We start from the raw sequence: 26,012 nt of genomic DNA on the forward strand, positions 1-26,012 counted from the left end.
AAAGACAAACAGATTTTAATGATATTTCCTATACTTTTGTAAGTGATGGAAATATTTGACTGAAAAAAATATATAAGTGATTGTGGAGGGTGAAGTCCTTAGAGGGTAGCGGGCGGTTGGAGAGAGAGCCTGGAAGGGAAAAGGGGTACACAAAGGGGCAGAACAGAGCTGATAGGCAGGGTTTGGGAGTTGTTTTTCATCATCAACAACAACAGAGTTTTGTGTACTTTTGAGGGAGACCTAGAGACCAAAGATGAGAAGTTCAATTCAGTCGCTCAGTCGTGACTGACTCTTTGTGACCCCATGAATCACAGCACACCAAGCCTCCCTGTCCATCACCAACTCCCGGAGTTCCCCCAAACTCATGTGCATCGAGTCAATGATGCCATCCAGCCATCTCATCCTCTGTTGTCCCCTTCTCCTCCTGCCCCCAATCCCTCCCAGCATCATGGTCTTTTCCAATGAATCAACTCTTCACATGAGGTGGCCAAAGTATTGGAGTTTCGTTCTCAGCATCAGATCTTTCAATGAACACCCAAGACTGGTCTCTTTAAGATGGACTGGTTGGATCTCCTTGCAGTCCAAGGGACTCTCAAGAGTCTTCTCTAGCACCACAGTTCAAAAGCATCAATTCTTGGCACTCAGCTTTCTTCATAGTCTAACTCTTACATCCATACATGACCACTGGAAAAACCATAACCTTGACTAGACTGATCTTTGTTGGCAAAGTAATATCTCTACTTTTTAATATGCTATCTAGGTTGGTTATAACTTTCCTTCCAAGGAGTAAGCATCTTTTAATGGCAAACCAATTCAGTATTCTTGCCTTGAGAACCCCATGAACAGTATGAAAAGGCAAAGTGATAGGATACTGAAAGAGGAACTCCCCAGGTCAGTAGGTGCCCAATATGCTACTGGAGATCAGTGGAGAAATAACTCCAGAAAAAATGAAGGGATGGAGCCAAAGCAAAAGCAATATCCAGCTGTGGATGTGACTGGTGATAGAAGCAAGGTCCGATGCTGTAAAGAGCAATATTGCATAGGAACCTGGACTGTCAGGTCCATGAATCAAGACAAATTGGAAGTGGTCAAACAAGAGATGGCAAGAGTGAATGTCGACATTCTAGGAATCAGCAAACTCAAGTGGACTGGAATGGGTGAATTTAACTCAGATGACCATTATGTCTACTACTGCGGGCAGGAATCCCTCAGAAGAAATGGAGTAGCCATCATGGTCAACAAAAGAGTCTGAAATGCAGTACTTGGATGCAATCTCAAAAACAACAGAATGATCTCTGTTCGTTTCCAAGGCAAACCATTCAATATCACAGTAATCCAAGTCTATGCCCCAAGCAGTAATGCTGAAGAAGCTGAAGTTGAATGGTTCTATGAAGACCTACAAGACCTTTTAGAACTAACAGCCAGGAAAGATGTCCTTTTCATTATAGGGGACTGGAATGCAAAAGTAGGAAGTCAAGAAACACCTGGAGTAACAGGCAAATTTGGCTATAGAGTACAGAATGAAGCATGGCAAAGGCTAATGGAGTTTTGCCAAGAGAACACACTGGTCATAGCAAACACCCTTTTCCAACAACACAAGAGAAGACTCGACACATGGACATCACCAGACGGTCAACACCGAAATCAGATTGATTATATTCTTTGCAGCCAAAGATGGAGAAACTCTATACAGTCAGCAAAAACCAGACCAGGAGCTGACTGTGGCTTAGATCATGAACTCTCATTGTCAAATTCAGACTTAAATTGAAGAAAGTAAGGAAAGCCACTAGATCATTCAGGTATGACCTAAATAAAATCCCTTATGATTATACAGTGGAAGTGAGGAATAGATTTAAGGGACTAGATCTTATAGACAGAGTACCTGATGAACTATGGACGGAGGTTCATGACATTGTACAGGAGACAGGGATCAAAACCATCCCCATGGAAAAGATGAGAAGTTGTTAGATTAAAAAAAAAAAAGTTTCCCTGTAGTAACCATGATGATCCTTGGCTTCAAGCGTACGCAGTGTCAGACCAGCTTTTTCCCACAGCATAGAGCTCTGGTTCAATGACATAATATTTGTTCTCATATCCCCCACAAATTTTAACTAAATTCAAACTAGACCAATAGGATTGTGTTAAGGAAACCTGATATATTTTTAAAAATCAGAATTATTTTTTTTACAAGATAAATTGGAGAGTATATTTACATATGACATAGATTTTGTTTAAATAGAATGCTTTGATACAGTGCAGGTAAAGTTTAGGAACAATGTATCAAGCTCTGTCCTCCTCCCCCTCCTTGTTCCTATACTGTGGGATTTCTCACTGCTGTATGACTGCAGGGGAAGCATCCTTAGTGATGGGTAGAAAAAATTCGCATTTTGACAGTGAATTTCTGATTCACTGCTAAATAAACAGTTCCACTGAGGAGGTGTAAATTTCCTCTTCATTAGAGCAGAATTTGCTACAGAATTAAGAGTCCTCTGGGGCTGCTCTGCTAATCTCACCTCCAAACTAATTTAGAATTGATGGAGACAAGAACTGAGAAAGTCAAAGTTGTGTCTTCTTGATACAAATCTAGTGATTAAAAGGTGATAATTTAGTCAATCTGATTATATCATATAGACAGTACTTGTAGATTTATGGAATGAAGCATTTTTCTTATCTAAAAATCTGTTAAATTTGCCTGGTAGACTAAGCAGATTATTTTCTCCATGATCAGAAAAGACAATGAATTCATATATTTTCAGGGCATAGCCTCCTTTTATCATAAGCCAGTAATTATTCTTTGAAATAAAGAGTCATAACAGTTGTGCAAGTTTCCTAGTTAAGGAGGTGATACACAAATTCCCATCACAATGTGAGATGTGTCCAAGTGATGTGAGATAGGTATCTAGGAGTCCTTTCTCATTCTCCTCTCTAATCATTAGAGCAGTACTGGTGAAAGAAGAGAACCGGAGAAAACTGGTTAGAATTAAACATGAATGATTAGGAGAGTGACACAAGAGAATCGAATGGGAAAACATTGTATTGGAGATTATAATTTAATCTCATTATGGGTCAATTAGAAGATTTAATGGAGATGAAACTATGTGATAATATCTTTTCTTCTTCAAAGAAAGAAAACCAGAAAAGTGGAAGGAATAAATGTGTAGTAAATGAGGACGAAAAGGAGAGATTTAGAAAAAGAAATGTTGAGAGAACAAAAGAAAAGAGAAAGGCAGGGAGGGAGGAAGAAGGGAAGGTAAAAAAGAGGGAGGGAAAAAAAAACAGGAGGAAGAGTGGAAAATAAAACTGTGTTATTCAGTTTCTCTTATAACTCAAAAGGTAAAAAGTATTTACTGTGATCAATGAAATGATACAAAGACATGTAAGAGAAAAAGCTAATAATCTGTCTCACAGCTCTGTGCCTTCCTCTTCCCACCAACTTAACTAGTGCCAACATCTTCACACTTCTTTAGGATAATGCAAATGTGGTTTTATTAAAATTACCTAGTGTTGACTTAAAAAAAAAAAATGCACAGTGTGAGAGTTGCAACTTAAGTTTATTTGGAGCAAAATGAGGACTGCATCCTGGGAGACAGCACCTCAGATAGCTCTGAGAAAGTGCTCCAAAGAGGCAAAGGGGAAAGATCAATATATAGGTGATTTTGGTGAAGGGATAGTACATGTAATCAAGCACATATTTTTTCCAAAATGTTTTGACTAATCTCATGAAGCTTTTGGTAGTCAAGAGAAGCAGTCACCACCATGAAGGATTTTAGTGGTTTTCTAGATATGAGGAGATACAAGAATTGGATTCATAAAATTGGCTCCTGAAAATGTCTAACTATCTGACTATCTATTCTGCCAGTTTTGCCCTGAGTACAGAGTGCCCTGTTTCTGATCTCTACCCTGAACTTTTTCATGGGGTGTTGAAGGTCAGCAGCTGCAGCAGCATATGAATTAATCCTTGTAGAGGTAGATAGCAAGTTCCAACTTGTAGTTGACACTAGGAACATTATTGATTTACTCTAAATATTAGAGTAATTTTGCATAAAATCCATAAGGTTAACAAAATAATGTAATGTAGGAATATTAAATCTTACCTTAAACTTTCAACATTGAAAACTTCAGAATCATACTTGTTTGTTGGGCTATCTAAAGTCTATTAATCTAAAACAGTTTACTTGTAAAAAAGGAAAAATCATATATGGTATAAGGTATTTTAGATTCAGCACCCTTATCCACGTAATTAAAGCCAAACAAAGTGCAACACTTTTCTTGGTCTTTCTAATTAGAGTCGCTGAGAATAGAAACACTATATCCAATCTAATAAATCAAATCAAACATTTCATTTGTTTTTTCTCAAGTAATCTTCTAAATACTCACCAATAATGGATATACATCTTATAGAGCAAGTGCAGTTTTCTTAAAGAAAATTACTAGTATATGACTTTAAAGAAACTATTTTATGTGACTTCTGAAAGTCTGAGTTATGGAAACCCATTTTAGTGTGTTTGGATGACTTTGAACCACACTCTATTTTATACAAGCCATTGTATTAAAGTTCACAGGGTGTTCTGATGAAATAGGAACACACCTGTCTGTTTCTCAAGCCCAGGAAACAAGGGGATGTCTATAAACCAAGCAGTGTTCTCTGGTCATAGCTGCAGGAACTTGGACTCCAATTGTTCCTCAACTGTCAAATCTTCATCTAACACAAATATTAATAGGTCTGAGTGTCTCCTTCTCAATTTCCCCACTCCTTCCTTTTGTCTAATTAAAAGGAATGCTGGTATACTTGACAACATAGGAAAACAGATTTGTAGTTCAGAGTGTCAAAAGGGAAAATAAAACCAAACATTTAAAAATAAGTATGTGACAAACTAAGGCCTGGAAGAAGAATTAGGAAGCTATCTAGGCTCTCATGCTTTCAAAAGTTGATCTGATTATAATAGAAAAAGGCAATCAAATGCCTTATAGAACATAACCCCTTTACTGAATAATTTTAAACCACTGCCCTTGGCTAGCAAAGAAAGCAAGGTTTCCTGTGTGTGTTTCTTGAAACCCTTAAAAGAGCTCAAAGCAAAGTTCATTAATATATTTTGACTGAAAAGTTATACATTTTTGTATCACTACACTTAAAAGTAAGTTTAAAAAATCCATTTTAAGGCTAAATATATATTTTTAGAAAATATTTTCTGCATTCTTGATCCATACTTGAACTCATTTGTAGATCAAAAATAAATGCATTGAAACATTAGAGGACAAAGACAATTTTGACCCCATAATTAGAAACCAGTTACCCTGATATCTCCAAATCCTCCCTCCTTCATTATAGCAAGTTTCTTGGCTTATCATCCAAGGCTATGCAAAATAATTTTTTGTTAATTAAAAATTGGAGGAAATTTAATTCAGTCATATATTCATCAGCATGTGCCAGACAAAAATTGTAAAATAATGAATTCACAGCTTCATTTATGAACATGTGTGAGGATTACAGAATATCTTGTCACTTAGCATTCATTTAATTGAAGGGCAGAGCATGTGAACTTTAGAAAAGGCTGACAAGCTGGCATTACCAAAATTTTAATAAAGATTTAATTTAAAAATATTTTATCTAATAGAGAAATGTAATATCTTACGTGTAAAAGAGTCATTGTATGATTTATTTTATCCTTAATATTATTCAAAAGGTCTCTAAATTTATCCTCTGTGCATTAATTGATCACCTTAGCCAGGACATGCGAAGTGGACCAGTTTTCTTGTGGAAACGGGCGCTGCATTCCCAGAGCATGGCTGTGTGACCGGGAAGATGACTGTGGGGACCACACAGACGAAATAGCATCTTGTGGTAAGTTGTAAGCTTTCAGGCTGTTATTGGAGAAGGGAATGGCAACTCACTCCAGTACTCTTGCCTAGAAATTCCCATAGATGGAGGAGCATTGTAGGCTACAGTCTGTGGGGTGGCAAAGAGTCGGACATGACTGAGCGACTTAAATTTCACTTAACTTTCTAACTTTCAAACAGATTATATCACTATTATCTCTTTTAAAAGGCTGTGTATTTATTTATGAATATAAGACGACAAGGCAGAAGATGTTACTTTTTATTACTGCCTTTTGGGCCTGAGTGTGTACTTTAATGATAACTCCAGAATGTGTCCCATTCACGAGGCACTAGCCATATCATTGGCTAAAATAAATGGATCCAAACATTGCAGATTTTAGTAGGAAGTGATTATTATAAGGCGAACAGGACATTCTCAAATGTTCATTATTTATCTTATGTCTATAATGATTAAATTTTTCAAACAGAATAGCTCATTCAGTGACATGTGGAGTAACTGAGGAGGACATGCTTCTTGTTTGTATGCATGTGTTACACTCTTGGAGCAATACACTATAGAGGCTGAGAATACATAGTTGATAAACCATTTGTTTCATTTCTAAGGAGTTGTATCATTCTGAAGGACAAAATTTTTATTAGTTGAAAACATTTTTTTAAAGGCAAAATTCCTATTATTGCATAAAGTTGCAAATTTAATTACACCCATTTGTACCCATATATCAGTAGGCTGTATTATCATTTGTGTACTAAAACACAATAAGGAAATGAACCAGATTTTCTAAATCTTCCACTTTATTTCAGTCATGGCTTTGGATACTTTAAATTACTACGGGACAGCATAAATTAGACATGTGTAGCACATTTATTAAAGTAGAATACAACTGGGTATGTATTTTTAATATTTTGACTCCATGTTATAGTATTTCTACCAATAGAGAAATAAGGAGACTTTTTTCTAACTCCTCAATTAAAATAGTTCTGTTCAGCATGTGCACTCTGTTTACCTAAAATTTTTCCTTTTAAATATTTTTTTTATACCACACTAAGTCCCTATAACATTTGAGTTTACAACCTCTCAAAAAAAAATCTAGATAAAGTAAGTATTAATCATTTGCAGTTGACATTCCACAGAAGACAGTAGAGATGCTAATAAAAAAAAAGTAATAGAGAATTACATAATTGTACATTTTACATGTAGAATTTCTGAGGGCTGGCCAGTTAAGGGATTGAGCAGTGTATTTTCTCTCGTTTCCAATGTCCAGACTAATCATATGGCTGTGTCTGCTTCTAGAGGGCTCTACTTTTTAGAAAAACTTAAATGCTTTTCTGCTCTTAGCATCTCCATCCAGAGTACCCCAGAAAGATAATGAGCAACCTGAAAATGTTAAATACAGAGAAAGTCTGGAGTTAGAATCCCAAGTCAGATAAGAAATGCCATGAAAAACAGAGTAGGAAATTTGTGATGAGCTCTTTAGAGAATTTTGATCAGGACTTTGAGCTGACTTATTTTTAGTAATGGGTCTAGTGCAATATTTTTTTCTTTATTTTAGTAATTTGAATCAGAAGAATCCCTAAAATTTCAATAATAATTAAAATAATCATGCCAGCAAACTAACAAACTTTTCATGAGGTGAGTGGACAAAAGGTGTCAGGGGTCCAGACGTATTTTCTTACTGAATCTTTACGACAAATCTACTGGAAGTTTATTACTTTCCACATTTTACAGTTAAGAGAATTAACATTTAAAGTCATGAATAACATGTGTGAGATAACAAAACTAATAAATAACAGAACTAGATCATGAATCCAAGTATGCTTAAAACTAAAACTCAATCATTTTGGTGAACTTGGTTTGGAAGCCAAGGATAAGGTGCAGATAGGGGGCAGATAATGCCATTATGGTGGTTTAGTCACTAAGACATGTCCGACTTTTGCAACCCCATGGACTCTAGCCTGTCAAACTCCTCTGTCCGTGGGATTCTCCAGGCAAGTATACTGGAATGGGTTGCCATTTCCTTCTCCAGGGATCTTCCCAACCTGGAATCGAACCCAGTTCTCCAAAATTGCAGGCAGATTCTTTACATACTGAGCTACTAGGGAAGTTAATGCCATTATGAATTGAAGTGAAGTGAAGTCGCTCAGTCGTGTCTGACTCTTCGCAACTGCATGGACTGTAGCCTACCACGCTCCTCTGTCCATGGGATTTTCCAGGCAAGAGTACTGGAGTGGGGTGCCATTATATATCCATAAATATCTGATTTAAATGCACAAACTGTAGTGAGTTTTATTCATTTGTGTGTTGATAAATCAACATATCTTAGTGGAGAAGAGCCCCAATCCAGTGTTGCTTATTTTTGTGATGTAAATACTCCCACTATGGCCAACACCAATTTGCGAACATGACTCTCTGAATGTGGAGGAGAACATGTATATAACAATATGCAGTATTTCCACGATACAGACACAATCAACATAAATAACTTCAAAAGCAAAATACCTAGAAAATTATAAACTGTGAGTATTAATTACCCTTGTTTTCAATATTACTTAATTGTAAGTTTATATGATTTATCATGTTTTAAAACACTGCCTGTGTGCTTAACAACTGACTCAAAAATCCTTGAAAGTCTAAGAATTGGCTCTGTAGGCTGGTACAAGATGCCTCCAGCACACCACTGGATATACAGACAGTGTGAAGTTTATTTGTCAAATAGCATAGTTCCAAAACATGAAATTTTAGAGAATATCAGTAAACCATATGGGCTGGTCTCAGTACCATTTCCCTTTTATAGCATAAGAAACATGTTTCTCTCCAAACATGTTCCTCTCTTTAGCAACATACTTTTATCTCTCAGGTTGTCATTTTAACTTAAAATCTACATCAGTAGAGAAGCTTTCCATAAACTTTTAATGTTTAGAGAGAATGGCCTAAATTTCTCTCATAACAGAAATTATCTCTGCACTGAATACAAAATGACAAAAAAAAAAAAGATGTAAATAGTTTAATTCACTGAATTAAAAAAAAGAAGCAGTCACTCTACTTGGCAATAATCCAGAAATAAATATAGTTTCAGCTAATTTCCAGTTTTATTAAGCATTATTAAAAATTTGGACTGATCATATTTCACTTCTCCTGATGGTGTTAACCAGGTGCCTGTAAATTTAATCCAACTAGGAGATTCTGTAATCATTTCTTCTTTTTACACCTCAGTTCCATAAACCACCTCTGTTATGTTTAATAATGATTGTTTTACATTGAAAAGAATATTAAAATTTGAGTTTAAAAACATGAGAAATTTGTGACTAAAAATGCTTCTTGTAGTAATTAGGAGCTGAAGGGACTACAAGGGGGGTCAAATTTTCAGTGGGATTCACTATGACCTCTTTACAAACCTAATTAATTTTACGTGCATTTGCCTTTACAAGTTAATTGCATATTTGGGGTTCCGATTATATGTGGGCACACACTTACATAATTAGGAAGTCCCTTGAGGATTTTCTCTTGATATGTAAATAATATTTTAAATGTTTTAATAGATTCCCTCTATAGAAAGGAGAATCTGTAATTTGATGCTGCAAATAAGAGAGGAAATGTTAAAATTGTGAAATTTGTCTCAGAAGTATGTCAAGGAGCTAAATGGTCAATCTTATGTTAAGGACATGACTATCATGTCCTGGTTCTCAACATGACTGGTTCTCAACTTTAGCTGTCAATTAATGAATCACCTGAGGAGCTTAAAAGTTATATGCCCATGCCTCATCCCAGGGTCGGAGAAGGCAATGGCACCCCACTCCAGTACTCTTGCCTGGGAAATCCCATGGACGGAGGAGCCTGGTAGGCTACAGTCCATGGGGTCACTGAGGGTCGGACACGACTGAGCGACTTCACTTTCACTTTTCACTTTCATGCATTGGAGAAGGAAATGGCAACCCACTCCAGTGTTCTTGTCTGGAGAATCCCAGGGATGGGGGAGCCTGGTGGGCTGTCATCTATGGGGTCATGCAGAGTCAGACACGACTGAAGAGACTTAGCAGCAGCAGCATCCCAGGGTAATGAATAATCACTCAGATTCTGGTACCATTAAGGCACCTGTTTTCAATCTTGAGCATAAATCAAAATCTCTGTAGGGTTCATTCAAAAACAGAAGGCTAGAACCCATTCCCAGAGCCTCTGATCCTGTAGGTCATGCTGTTATTCCAGGGACCACACTTTAGGAACTACTGACTTAAGGGAATCAACTTTCATATTTGATTTTATTTAACATACACCTAATGACTGTTTATATGCAAAACTAATGTATGATGGGAGCAATTATCCAAACAAATGTCATTCCCATCTCCACACTGTAGCATTAAATATAAGGGTATTTCATGATTAAATAGAATATTTCACACAAACTTGCATTTTTGCCCCTTGGACAATTAATAGTCAAAAATAGCATAGTTGTTTATTTTAAAATTTAGTTTAACAATTTTTGGGTTGCTTTTTCAATGGTCCAATGGATGTTGGCAATTTGAACTCTGGTTCCTTTACATTTTCTAAATCCAGCTTGAACATCTGGAAGTTCTCAGTTCACATACTATTTAAGCCTGGCTTTGAGAATTTTGAGCATTATTTTGCTTGCATGTGAGATGTGCAGTTGTGTGGTAGTCTGAAGATTCTTTAGCCTTGCCTTTCTTTGGGATTTGAATGAAAATGGAGCTTTTCCAGTCCTGTGGCCACTGCTGAGTTTTCCAAATTTGCTGGAAAATTTGGAAATATATTGAGTGCAGCACCTTAACAAACTTCTCTGTGAGTGTCCAGGAGTCTCTGGCAGAGGCATGGATCAACAGTGGCCTGCTGCAGGGTTAAGCACACTGAACACAACATACACAACATTGCATACACAAGACCTTTTGAAGGAGGTTGCCATTATCTTCATTACCCCTACCATAGTTTGGTCTCAGGTCAAACAACAAGGAGGGAACACAGCCCCACCCATCAACAGAAAATTGGAATAAAGATTTGCTGAGCATGGCCCCGCCCATTAAAACAAGACCCAGTTCCCCCCAGTCAATCTCTCCCAACAGGAAGCTTCCATAAGCTTCTTATCCTTATCCTCTTCCATCAGAGGGCAGACAGAATGGAAACCACAATCATAGAAAACTAATCAAACTGATCATATGGATCACTGCCTTGTCTAACTGAATAAAACTATGAGCCATGCCCTGTAGGGCCACCCAAGATGGACAGGTCATGGTGGACAGTTCTGACAAAATGTGTCCACTGGAGAAGGGAATGGCAAACCATTTCAATATTCTTGCCTTGAGAACCTTGAGAACATGAACAGTATGAAAAGGCAAAAAGATACGACACTGAAAGATGAACTCCCCAGGTCAGTAAACAATGCCCAGTTTGGATGTGACTGGTGATGGAAGTAAAGTCCTATGCTCTAAAGAGCAATATTGCATAGGAACCTGGAATGTTAGGTCCATGAATCAAGGTAAATTGGAAGTGGTCAAACAGAAGATGTTAGCAGAGCCTCTTCTAAAGGGAATACTTTCTTGCCTCTTCAGTTTCTGTGGGCTCCTGACTCTTCTTGATTGTGGCAGCCTAACTCTAATCTATTGTTTTGTCTTCACATAGATTCTTCTTTGTGTCTCTTTCTCCTACAAGGACATCAGTCATTGCCCACTCTTAATCCAGGATGATCTCATCTTAAGATCCTTAACTTAATTACATCTACAAAGACACTTTCTAAATAAGGTCACAATCAAAGGTACTAGGGTTTAAAAATTGGACAAATCTTTTTGAGACATATGATGTAATCCACTACACCTGGGGAACTTTATTATGCCCTATTTCACCAACTGAAGTATAATAGTGGCTCAGGTATAGGCAGCTTTAAAAGATGAACAGGTAATTCTGTATGCAACCTGATTTGTGAAAATTACTCTCCTAATACCTATTAATTTAGTCCCTGCCTGCTGGTTAAATTTCTCACCAAGTCTCTCTATTACATGATTCAGTCCACTTCTCTTGCTTTTCCTTTGCACCTAGAGCTTTCTACTAACAGAAGCAATTTCTTGGCTTGCTAGCTGCTGGGCAATAATAATTACAACTACCTCTATGGTGTTGACCTTTACATAGAGGTGTATATGGTGCACTTCTGTGGTGCAAACCTTTACATTTCTGTCAAAAGTAAACTTGACTTCTTTAAAGAGTTCAGTAGCATTCATCACCTCATTGGTTATTAATTAATTAATACCAGGTGTTTATTAATTATACATATGTACACACATAAACACCCACTATATACACATTCTCATATATATAAACATACACACAAATGCACATGTATACTCAAACATATATGTAATCAGAATCAAATAATATATATAAAATCTATATAGCACCTGGTATCTAGTATCTAGTAGTCATTCAATAAAATGTTATTAAATAGATTTGTTATAGATATATCTTCTTTTTTCTTCTTTATAATAATTTTCTATTCTCAAATGAGACTATATATGTGTGTATATATAGTCTCAAATGGAAATATATATTTTCAACTGTGGCTGAAGTTGGTCCAGTTGCAATTAGTTCAGAAAATAGCAATATTTCCAATATCCTTTTTTTTCATTCTAATGTTTTGAAAGATATCAGACTGAAGTCCTATACTGATAAAGGAAACATCATTCCCATCATGCTGAGCTGGCATTTTGCAAAGAGAAAGCTATATGCATAGGTGAATATTTGAATCATGAGTTGCTGTTCATTGCTATGAGATATTTTCTAGCATTTAAGCAGAACTTGGGTAACTGAAGTTGGGACCCTACCCCAGGGTAAACTGCCAAAAGGCAGTCAGAATGCAACTTTTGTTTTTTCTCCTGAGCCAGTATCCTTTTCAGAGCCTCAACTATGTGTTTTATTGACCCGCTCTCAAATATTGTAAACTCAGTTTTTCTATCTTCTAGAGTTCACCAAGTCACATATTTTCATTTACTATGTTCTAGATGCCTGGATTATTAAAAAAAGGCAAAGTTTCTGTTAGAGGTAAAAGAGGGAGAGAGGGTAAAAACCAAACTTCAATCAGTAATAAACAAAATACTTAAAAACTATGACAAGTGCTATGAAAGAAATAAGAAACTAAATGACATGCTACCTGGTGTGCTTATATGTGAATTTTCTAATTGATGCATGTTTATCAATGAAAATTTATACATAACCTTTCTTTGATATGTATAATCTTTACACAGTAAGACTGGGTCCTATATGGTAATGAAATTCTAGGCTCAATATATGTCCATAGTCTAGTCCATCTCTGTCAGTATTTTGTATAAAACTATACATATATACAAGTTTAGATTTAAAAATTCAAGTAAACTTATTTAAAAATAATTATTTTAATTGTCAGGGATGCTTATCACTCTCAGATATGAATCCAGTCTTTGAAAATATTTCTGCTGCCATAAAATGTATAAAAACAGAAAATGTAACTTTTATCTCTCCTGTATTTTCCATCTAACCCACTGGTTTCTTCTCATTAATATTTATGCATGTTCAACTTTCACTTTCTTTAAAAAGGTTACTACCAACATGACTACCAAATTCTCCTTTGATCATACACATCTCATCAACTATCACATTAATTCTTTCCTTACAACTAATGTCTTGGGAAATTTGAATAAAATTTGTGTATCCATCTGCCACTTAGTTGACTATAAAAAGTGGAAACTCATGAAAATGGTCTTTGTCAAGCTCAACAAGGGGGGAAAAAAATCTGGATAGGGCATGTCAGTTTGTATTTAATGTTATCTGAACAGTTTCATCACAGCTGTGCTTCTTCTTGAAACATTTTTTCCTCGTGTCTTCTATGAGAAGATATTTTCTCGTTTAACCCCTACACTTCTCTAGTTCCTTTGTCTCTGCCTAATTTTCAGATAGTCCTTCATTATTTTCTTTGTGAAAGGAAGTAAATTGTTTTCTAAAACATTCTCATTTCTTATTTATTTGTTTGTTTGGAAATGAGAGTGCAATTTCAACTCCTAATTCAGTATTGTCAATCATTTTACAGGTTAGCTTAGGTATTATAAATTTCCTCTTGGTATTTGCTGTTTTACTACAGTGTTTCTATATGTACATTTATTTTTAATTATCTTAAGATAGATTGTACTTCTTATATCTAAAGTCATATCTCTCATAAATTCTGGGAAATTCTAGAGAAGTTTCCTTTTGAATAATATCTAATCTCCATTTTCTCTCTTCCATATTTTTGAAACTATTAGGTTAATGCTTGTTCATTTTAGTCTATTCTTCATGATTCTTGATCCCTTCTTACATTATTTTTGAACTGAAACCATGGTGATCTCTTCAGACTTGTATTCCAGTTTAATAATTGTTCCTTCAGATGTATGAATTTGTAATTTAACTTTTGCTGGGAGAAACATCAATAACCTCAGATATGCAATGGCACCACCCTTATGGCAGAAAGCAAAGAAGAATTAAAGACCCTCTTGATGAAAGTGAAAGAAGAGAGTGAAAAAGTTGGCTTAAAGCTCAACATTCAGAAAACTAAGATCATGGCATCTGGTCCTATCACTTCATGGCAAATAGATGAGGAAATAATTGAAATAGTAACAGACTTTATTTTCTTGGGCTCCAAAATCACTGCAGATGGTGACTGTAGCCATGAAATTAAAAGACACTTGTTCCTTGGAAGAAAAGCTATGACCAACATAGACAGCATAAAAAAGCAGAGACATTACTTTGCTAACAAAGGTCTGTCTAGTCAAAGCTATGGTATTTCCAGTAGTCATATAAGGATGTGAGAGTTGGACTATAAAGAAAGCTGAGCACAAAAGAATTGATGCTTTTGAACTGTGGTATTGGAGAAGACTCTTGAGAGTCCCATAGGCTGAAAGGAGATCAAACCAGTCAATCCTAAAGGAAATCAATACTGAATATCCACTGGAAGGACTGATGCTGAAGCTGAAGCTCCAATACTTTGGCCACCTGATGCAAAGAACTGACTCATTGGAAAAGACCCTGATGCTGGGAAAGACTGAAGGCAGAAGGAGAAGGGGGCGACAGAGGATGAGATGGTTGGATGGGATCACCAACTCAATGGACATGAGTTTGAGCAAGTTCCAGGAGTTGGTGATGGATGGGAAGGCCTGGTGTGCTGCAGTCAACGGGGTTGCAAAGAGTTGGACATGACTGAATGACTGAACTGATGCATTTTGAAAGTTTAAGGTTCTAGTTTTCATTTCTAAATATTCTATTTGATTCTTTTTCAAGTCCCCCTACATTTTTTTCTCAGAATGTCTCAGAATGATTTACATTTAAACAATTTGTCTTTCTCCTTTAATTAAATTTTGACTTCCCTATTTTGTAGTACCTATCATATTTCAATCTCATTTCTGTCAGATGTTTTTAAAATATGTGTAGAGCTTGTAGATGTATTTCTGCCATTTGCTGCATCTGCTGAATTTTTCTCACCAGATTTTTTCTTTCACCTTTTTAATTCTTGTTTTATTTTTTGTGATTTTTGAACTTTGAGACTATATATATATATATATATATATATATATATATATATATATATGCCCTATGGAAGTCCTTAAGACTTGTCTTCAGATCGGCTGCATTAAACACCATGAGAATTCTTGGAAATGTTATGTGCCCTGAATTAATTTTTACCTTTAGTTTTTAAGGTTGAGGTTTCCTGAACTGTAGAAACTAGAACTTATGATATAGTCTCCATACATGTACAGGGAAGACTATATATTTTTTCACTTACAGTCCAAGCTAAGACATTTCCTTGTACTGAGAGGAATGTCATCTCATGCATCCTTCCATGGAATTTTAACCTCTGAGACTGGGTCTACACTAGGATAAATGCCTTTGTGAATTAAAGAATTATCACCTATGTGAAGCTGTCATTAGTCCTCAAACATGTAGATTATAATTCTATCATTCTTCTATTGCCTTTCCAAGCAAAGTCACACACACACACACACACACACTCCCAGCAGTTATAGTTCACTAGCTGATCTAGTTTTCTGTACCATTCTCATTTCTGGGTTCTGAAAATTTGTATTATTTTTTTTTACACATTCACCTATGTGTTAAAATGTTTGGTTGCTACTTTATCTAGCATTTCTCTTGTGTCTGTCACATTGCCAGAACTATTCAATATTTCTTTTCTTGTTCTCAGTCTCATTCTTTATATACTCCCTGGGTGTCCCTTTGACTTCCAAGTCTTTATTATATCAATGGTGATCATTTCTGAATCTGTCTCTCAAGCCTGTTTATAGCTCCTAAAATTCCACTACTTCTGTCTTACACCTTATTGCAGCCATTCTGAAGTTCTTGCAGTTTCTCATATATTTTATGTACTCTGACTTCTGGGCTTTCAGAAATGCCATCTTTCTGGAATATTCTAAAAGCACCCCTTTCCCTCCTGTTTGTCTGATTTAACCTGAACCTGTTATTTGTATCAACTTGTACATCACTCCTCTGGGGAACCATATCTAAGATTAGATGCTTCTGTTGTGTGCTTAAATAACACCTGGCACTGCCCTTGTCATAGCACTTATCAGAGGTTTATTAAGTTGCTTGTTTAATTAAATTACAAATGTTTTTCCTATCAGATTGTAAGTACTCTGAGAAAAGAGAATGCTGAATTCTGTATTCCCAGTGCCTAGTGCATTTGATTCATTCATACATTCATTCTTTCTGGGTGATATATCTCTAAGGTCTAGAACTCTATCTAAACTAACTAAACAAAGAGTTTAGTAAAATATCTTGAATGGGTAAAAACTTTCACAGTAGTTTTCTACTCTGTTTCATAGAATAGGAACCAGAGATCAGAGGTGTTAAGTAACTGCCCAATGTCACACATTAATTAGTGATAAGACAAGAATTTGAACTCAGGATTCACCTGCTTGTAATGTTTATGTTCTTTATACTTGGCATATGTGAGATATGAGGTTTTTATGTAACAACAGTGAAAGACAATTTGTGGCACCTATTCTCTTATAATTTTTTCTAAAGTGTATTTATTGGATCTTTTGAAATTTGTCCTATCAAAGTACCAATTCTCTGGAGCCACAACCAGCATTGGTATATATAGAAATGTTGTATATTTTCTCAGAGGATATGGTCCTACAATTGCTATGATTTTAAAAAGTATTATTTTCCATAACTATAATTATAAACATTAGAGTAGATAAAAATTAGGATTGGAGTATAAATAGAAGACATAAACCACAGAAAGAATAATAAATTTTTCGTATCTTTTGCCCAATATTTTTATGCTATGATTCATTTAAGGACATAGGTATAATCAGAATGGTATAGTGAAAAATAATTTAATTTTGGAATCAGATAAGCATTAGGATTTTACTCTGACACTAGATGGTAATGAGTGTGTCCTCAGGCAAGTCATACTGTTTTCTTCTGAAAATTTGAGTTGGTAATGACGATTGCAGAGCTGTTGAATAGAGTGTAAGTAATGTGTGGCCTGCCTAGTGCCTCTTCTCAATAAATAATAATGTATAATGTATTATAGTCTTAATCATATTTAGATTAACATCAGGGCTTCCCTAAGTGGCTCAGATGGTAAAGAATATGCCTGCCATTCTAGAAGCCTGGGTCAGGAAGATCTCCTGGAGAACGAAATGGCTTCCTAGTATTCTTCCAGTATTCTTGCCTGGAGAATTCCATGGGCAGAGGAACCTGGTGGGCTACAGTCCAAGGCATCACAAAGATTCAGACATGACTGAGAAATTAACACTTTCTAACCATGGGCTCCTATATTATCCTTACCTTGTCATTATTTTAACTTGAATCGTCTATGAATTTTCCACACACTTGTCATAGTCAAATTCATATGTGTATGTGTATATATATATATATATATATAAAATATGTAATTCATGCTCTCAAATGAACCTGTAATAACTGTATTTTGAGACTTCAATAATACATTATTTAGAAATATTTATATGGGGAACAAAAAGGAGGAATAAGTAGGACAATTCCTAGATTAGAGACAGGAAAGAAATGTAAATTTCATCTGAAATCTACCTCACTGGGAAACATCTGTCTAAGCTGTGTATAGTGAATAAATATAAGTACCATACCAACCATGATTACCCTTGAGAGAAAGAGAAAATTGTTGCCACTTACACAATAGCATACATATAACCTGGCAATAAATTTTAGGTGAAAAATATAATAAATAAGTTGAACATTCTACCTGCAACAATAGAAGATTTTTTAACAGCCCATTAATCCATATTATATATTCTATGAGGTTGAAGTAACTGTAGAAATAAAATATAGTTTTCTTTTCTGTGCTGTAATTTCAACATGTTAAAATGTAAGCCACTTTGGTTTAATATGTTTCTTTTTCTGAGTTAATCAGGTAGTCTTTCCAAGAGTCCTGCAATTTATGTCTCAAGGAAGATCCAAAGTCAAATAATACTTATGCAAAGTCAAGAAGGAAAAGACACCGTGTAACATTTAAGACTTTATCAAATGCAATAATTCATAATGATATTTTAACAGAACAAGTATCCAGAAACAAAACAAAATATTAGGTTCTATTTTCAATTTTAAAAGTAATACTAATATTAAATAACAGGTAAAATATCAGATTTGTTTTTTAAAAGTTTATTTTTTAGGGGAAAAATGTATATTGTCATTGTACCTCATTTCTTATCACCATCAGATGCTAATTATAGGACACTGAGCTATGAAAGCAGAGTTTTACAACATTAGTGAAAAAAGGGAGGAGATCTACATTGTATTAAAATTTTTTTGATAAAAGTCTTTCTAAAATGTTTTGTACAGTTGACTGCATTATTAGGCAGAGAAAAGCCCAAGATAATTTTAATGTTTCTTTATTTATTAGTTCTTTCATTTTTCTGAAATTCAGTTACTGTGTTTTATTGGAATGCTGTGATAATCCTAGGAATTATTCAGGTGAGAAACCATATTTGTTCTACATTAAATTATTTTAGAGTGTCATGCATTACCAGATGACATTTCTTCTGACTTCTTGACCTTATGGACTTAAGGGACCCAGGATACCATGTTACAAATCAAGAGTCTGTGAGTAGAAAGCCTGTGTGATTTACCAATAAGAAAACAAAATTGAATCATTAGTAACTTTACTTTTTCCAAGTGTCCATTAAATTAATACCTTTATTTTTTTTAATGAGTTACCCTTTGCTTTCTTCTCTTCCCACCTTTTTCTTCTCTGTGGAATTTACCTATTGGTCCTATAAACTCAGTCATAATTGCAAGAGAGATGATGTAACCAAATATTATATAAGTAATAAATCAGAAAGGAAAAGTAGTTGTTTAAGAACACATGTGCACTATATGCAAATATTGACATAAAGCAAATAGATTGGCAGATATTTCTCCAGGAAAGGTGACTTTCTTCGGAATCAGAGGAGTATTGCAATTCAGGGTCTGCAACCATGGTGAGCCACATGCAAAGCCTCACAAGGGACGGAGAACTCTTAAAGAGGGGGAAAGGAAGTTGGCAAAAGGAGTCTTTTTTTCCTGTTGGGCTCAGCTATCATTCCAGGGTATGAGAACTCCCCCTTCTTATCTCCCAAATCTACTTAACTGAGAATCTTATTTATTAATTTCTTACACATATGCATATGTTGTATTTACTTACACATGTACATGTATTTACTGTGAGCATAAGAGGCATGACTCATTTTCTTAGTGAAAATACATTGAATTTTCAATTATTTTACTCACTTTGGATGTTTTTACCTTTTGGAAACTAATTTCCAGATGCTTCTTTTGGCTGCTTTTTAAAATTAGAATCTAAGAACTGGATAGAATCTTAAAGGTCACAGGGAAAATTTCTCAACTGACAGTATATCTCATTTAATTGTGTTTTGCTTTATTGCACTTTCCAGATACTTTTTTTTACAAATTTAAAACTTGTGGGAAACTTGTGCTGTCAGATGATAGCATTTTTAGCAATAAAGTATTTATGAATTAAGGTATGCATGTTTTCTAGACATAATGTGACACAAGTATAATGAGACATAACCTTTATGTGCATCAAAAAATTAAAATATTTATGTGGCTCACTTTATTGAAAATGCAGTTTTTTTGATGTTTTCTGAGACCAAGCCTGCAATGTCTCTGATGTATGCCTCTATGCCAAATTTCAGAAGTTTCCAAATACCTTGAGGGATTCGTTTTTTCCTAATAAAATTTATGATGTTGGTTAATATATTTCAAACTTCATAGAAAAGAAATTTTAACATGTGAATTAACCTATTATGACTAAAGATGTATATTATTTAAAAATTAATTGTCATCATATCTTACAGTCTGCATGTAGTTGCTTACTCGTTTTAACCATAACTTATACTTCATTTAAAGTCTCTATTCATGTCTACTCCACATCTTCTAAACAGTAAACACTTATTTATCTAATGAAAAAAGCATATTTTTTTACAATATTCATATTTATCCTTTAAAGATAAATTAATTTTCATCATTTTTCAGATTGACAAATCTTTCTAAGAGATATTGATTAAATTATTAAATTATGCTTTGGTCATTTTCATTTCTTTTTTGAGTACTTTCTCATATGTCAGAGTATTTGTTCAGTTGCTTTGTAGATGACTTTTGATATAGTCTTTTATCTCTGTGTATCAGTTATTGCTTCCTTTTTTTACTACTTTTCTTTTTTTTTTTTGGCTGCACCACATGGCATGTGGGAGCTTAGTTCCCAGATCCAGGGTTGAACCTGTGCCCCCTGCATTGGAAGGCAGAGAATTAAACACTGGATCTGCCTCCTTTTTACTTCTATCTTGAATCATATTTAGGCTCTGATCATGTGTGTTGGTTTAAAAAAGTAACACTTATTCTAAAATTCTATCTCAAGACATGGCATTGGTAATCATAAAATTTAGTAAAAAATTGTTCACTTTTATAATACTTTCCATTTTAACCATTATGCCAGTACCAAAGATGGATACTCAAAGGTAAATTCACACAAAGAAATTTCTTTTATACAATCTTAAGTAAAGAAGCAAGTAGTCAAGGATCCATGTTAACAAGATCTCTTAGGAAGCCACCACTTTCCCTACATGTTATTTAATAAATAATAGCAATTTATGTTGTCACTGGATAGTTTACCAGTATTAAACATGGCTATCACTTGTAGTCTGTATCACTGCTGATCACCCTGCTGTCTCTCTTTTCCTAGTTCTAGCTACATAATAGAGTTCAGTCTCCAAAACTCATCATTTCATAATTTTAAGAACAAGGGTGAATATTTTAGCCTCTGATTTAGATTTGAAATATTATTTCTGGGATAATATACAAAAAAGGCCTTTGATATGACCATGCAAAATTAATTTGCTTGCATTTTGTTTCCTAGTGGCTCAGATGGTAAAACGTCTGTCTGCAATGCAGGAGACCCATGTTTGATCCCTGGGTTGGGAAGATCCCCTGGAGAAGGAAATGGCAGCCCACTCCAGTATTCTTGCCTGGAAAATCCCATGTACCACGGAGCCTGGTAGGCTACCATCCATGAGTTCGCAAAGAGTCAGACACGACTGAGCAGCTTCACTTTCACTTTTCACTTTTGCTTTTTATTCTAGTTATTAGTGATTTGCCCAAAACTACATGTTGACATAGACTTTTTACTTTAAAATGTCATGGTTTTTAAAAGAAAATGCAAAGTTCTATAGGAATTGTAGCAATGTCATTTAAAATTCTCATTTCCTAAAGTATATTTTGTTAGTACTAAGAAAATGCTCAATGGCAACTTTTTAGAAGAATTACTACTGGGAGTACTTTGTAAAGTCCTCTTAAAAAAAAAAAAAAAAGACTCAGAGTAGGCATGGAGGGGAAACCTGGGAAGCATGACTGCCAAAAAGGCCCAAGTCCCATAAAGAGAGCAAGGCCATATGGGGGCCAGTGGTAACCACCATTCAAATCTTCTCATAAATGGTGCAGTGCAGGGAACTGTTGGCCCAAGTGAGATGGCATGGTGGGTGAGATCAGCCTTATCCAACAGGCCAGAGAGTGTGATAACAGATGGGAGATGCAGGGAGAAAAACTTCCCATGCATGTGTGAGATCAAGGATTCAGTTGTTACCCACTAGAATGGGTTTTGTTTAAAGGGTTGTGTTTAAAACATTAAGGAAAAAGATAGACCTAAAAAAGTGTGACAAAAATGGTCAAGTAAATCTTGCTATAATCCACTTATGAATAAAGTAAGAGTGGATAGTGTTGCAGATTTTAAAGAAATATCAAAATTCAAAATAATCGGTATTTTTGATATTCAGTTCAGTTCAGTTCAGTCGCTCAGTCGTGTCCGACTCTTTGCGACCCCATGAAATGCAGCATGCCAGGCCTTCCTGTCCATCACCAACTCCCGGAGTTCACTCAAACTCATGTCCATTGAGTCAGTGATGCCATCCAGCCATCTCATCCTCTGTCGTCCCCTTCTCCTCCTTCCCCCAATCTCTCCCAGCATCAGTCTTTTCCAATGAGTCAGCTCTTCGCATGAGGTGGCCAACGTTTCAGCTTTAGCATCAGTCCTTCCAATGAACACCCAGGACTGATCTCCTTCAGAATGGACTGGTTGGATCTCCTTGCAGTCCAAAGGACTCTTATAGAATTATGAAATATTGGCTGGTATGTATGGAAACTGGTGAACCAAATACTAAAGTATTGAAAGTATTTAGAGACTCATTTCTACTGGGCACAAAGAATTCTCTTTATATAATGAAACTATGAGAAATAAAGTAACTTTTATATTCAAGATAGATGGAAAATATGGGTAAAGTAACAGTTTAGGTACTTTCATGGATAATAAGTTAAAATAAGGTAGAATATTGATAGTAGGATGTTATAGAAAGAGTGATAGATGGAGAGTTTGATGAACTTAATTCTAATAACCTAATTTCCATTAAGGAGGTATACGTAAACTTAGGCAAGCCTAACATTCATGATTTCAGTTTCTTTAGGAGTAAAATAGTTTTATATAATCAAACATTTCTTATTTCTTTGTTTTTCAAGCACAAAAATCTATTGTTATTATTCATACATTTTTTACTAAATTCCAGAAGTAAAGCTATAGACAGATACAGAGTTGTGTAGCTAGATAAGAGGTGAATAGGTTTGGCTGAAGGAATTTGGGCAGCCTGAGTCTAACTCAGCCACATTGGTAGCTCTGAGGCAAGCTAAAGACTAAAATGTGAAAATATTGATGGTCCCCCAGCCGTCAGATGTAGGTTATGATTTTAAGTCAGTTGTCTTAGAGAGAAAACTAAGTATTTGCCAAAAAATGACTTTGGCTACTGCTGTCAAGGAACAATAGTAAAGAATGTAGGCCACAGATCTATCTCTGTGTCATTTTTTTCTGTCTTTATACCAGTGAATTGATGGAGGTTTTTTCATGCTTCTTTTTCTTTTTTTTAAATGTCTATTAAATAAGTTGTGTGTGTGAGGATTTATGATTCCTTGGATATTGTCTTGGGAGATAAAAGGTCTGATATTGAGTAAATCATGTTAACTCTACATGAATTACTTTTATTATATGAAAAATTTTATCCTGGGAAACATTAGTAAGCTTCTTTGAATTCCTTGGATGAACTGTTTACAATCATCTTTTCTCTTATTATTACTACCTTATTTTTCTCTTGTAATCAGTCCTGATTATCTGATCTTATTTTGACAAAATTGTCTGCTCAATTCACTAATCCTTTGAATTGGCTGACCAATTCTCTTTTTAGAATCATTTCCTGTGCTAATTTTATGCTTTGCTTTTTCAGTGTTTATTGTTATGGGTATGTCATTGTAGTTACCTGTTAGTAAACAAGGTCTTTTGATTTAATTAAGTAAAATTTTATTTTGAAATCTTATGTTTTGCTGTTGTTGATTTCCAGGGGATTTTTTTTTTTTTTAATTTAGAATTCACACTTTCAAAATCTATATAACTGTATTGTCAGGGGAGTGTGTAATTTCCTTGGTTCTGTCTCATCACAACAAAAATTTAATGAACCAGCATTATAACCCTCAGATGGACCAGTGTTACAGCTCTGTGTTACAGCTCAGTTTAATTTAGAAAGTAAAGAAAAATACATCCTCGAGGCATGAGGGCATGCCAACCCAAAAGATGCGAAGAGAAGAGAGGCCCCTTTTTTATATGTTTTCTCTTTTTCCCCCGAGCCTGCTGTATGTAAATTGGGCTAGCAAGGAGGGCTGTTTGTTTTACCCTAGATTCTCACTCTGGTCCTTGGACCTTTCTTTGTTCTATTTTCAAGGGCTTTTCCCTTCCTTGTCTTTCAGCCACCACCATTTTGGACTCCTTTTTCCTATTCTAACTACCTAACATTCCCCCTTTAAGAGATAGGAGGCCCAATTCTTTGGGAATAGGGACATCGAGGTTTCTCTGGCTACTTCCTGCTGAACTGGGACAACAGCAAGGGGCATTGGGCCTCCCCCACTTGATAGTCTCAAGCCTCAGAGTCCTTATAGCAGTGTCCATCTAAGGGTGAGTGATATTTTCATGGTTGGCTGTAGTTTTATATATCCTTGTTGAACTGGCACTGCATGTCTTAGCTTGTTGACCTGGGCAGAGAAAAAAATGGTTTAGACAATTGATAATACATGGGACAATCATAAGCAGCATCAATATGGTAATAACAGGGATTAGTAGGGACATTAGCCAACTCCAAATTTCCCATTACCAGGAGGATCCCCCAAAGAGAGATTGTAGCCACCCCAAGAACTCCCCAGCTCATTCTTTGAGTTCCTGTAGGGTCTAAAATGTTTTTCTTGAGGACTGTGAGACTTTCTTTAACTTAGCTGGAAATATTTACCCAGAAACAACACATCTCATTCAAGATGGCTCAAGTCCCTCCTTGTTCAGGGATCAGGAGATCTATCTCCTGTATATTTTGGAGCACAGCACTTGACAAGCTATGTTGGCTCTATAGAACTGTCCTGAGAAATCTTATCCCCAGAAACTTGATTTTTGGGGTGTTCATTAGCATGGCATTCATTTGTAGTTCTGAATAGGCATCTGAGATTTCCCAGGGGCTCACAGGTGTATTGAGTGTCCTCTTCTGTTTTCTTCTATGGCTTGACTCATGAGTAGTGAATGCAGGAGTCATGTCCCAAGGTACAGTCAAGTCATGTACCTTGACTGCTGTGGGGGTAGAAAGTGTTACAGGGTAGGGGCCCTTCCATGTGGGCTGGAGTTGAGCCTTTGGGGATCCATCTTTCTAGACTTTAATAAGGACTTGAGTCCCTGGAACATATAGTGGTGACTCCTTAGAATCTTTGGATCCTGGTTGACTCCCCACAAGTGTATATCCTATTAGAATTCCCCAATAGCCATGGTATAAGACTGGAGGGTCTGAGCCTCTGGATCTAGGAAGAGGTCATTGACATAAACAAAAGGTCTCCCAGAGAGCAATTCATAAGGACTAAGACCAACCTGTTCTTTAGGGGCAATATGAGTGTGGAGGAGAGCTATTGGTAAAGCCTCCTTCCATCCCAGAGAGGTCTCTTTTTTATTGCTAATTTTAAGAATTGGTTGGCTCTTTCTACTTTTCCTGAAGACTAAGCCCTCCAGGCACAATGGAGAAAACAAGTAATGCCCAATGCTTTAGAGACCCCTTCGGTGACCTTAGAAGTAAATGATGTCCCATTGTCACTTTATAATGACCTGTGCAGACCAAATCTTGGAATGATTTCATGGGGCAGTTTTTTTACCACCTCCTCAGCCTTCTCAGTCTGGGTGGGAAAGCCTTTAATCTATCCTGTGAATGTATCTATCATGACTAAAAGGTATTAATACCCTTGAGAAACTGGCATCTGGGTGGAGTCCATCTGCCAGTCCTCTCCTGGATAGGTCCCATGTTGTTGGACAGGATGGGCCAGCTGGGGTCTTCAAGCTTCTTGGGGGTTGTTTAATTGGCAGGTGGGACAAGAGGAGACCATTTGCCTTATAGTCATTTGGAGGCCTATTCCTCTGAAGGACCTTTCTAGTAATCTTTGGAGGGCCTTTTCCCCTAAATTAATGGTGGCATGTGAGGAGTTAACCAACTTCCATTGGAGGTTCCTAGGCAGAAAAAAGGAGTCCCTCCTTTTGGAACCACCCCATATCATCTTCTTAAAAGTC

At 35.8% G+C, this 26,012-nt stretch overlaps 1 protein-coding gene across 1 annotated transcript in view; it reads left to right on the forward strand.

The window, feature by feature from the left end:
- The window catches only part of LRP1B (LDL receptor related protein 1B), a 2,209,913-nt gene that overhangs the window by 1,332,145 nt on the left and 851,756 nt on the right, over positions 1 to 26,012 (forward strand). The window contains exon 18 of the mRNA XM_025261770.3: positions 5,726 to 5,842. Coding sequence (XP_025117555.3) covers positions 5,726 to 5,842 — 117 coding nt within the window. The remainder of the gene's footprint in view (positions 1 to 5,725; positions 5,843 to 26,012) is intronic.

The sequence above is a fragment of the Bubalus bubalis genome, chromosome 2 (genome assembly GCF_019923935.1).
Source record: "Bubalus bubalis isolate 160015118507 breed Murrah chromosome 2, NDDB_SH_1, whole genome shotgun sequence".
Classification (NCBI taxonomy): domain Eukaryota; kingdom Metazoa; phylum Chordata; class Mammalia; order Artiodactyla; family Bovidae; genus Bubalus; species Bubalus bubalis.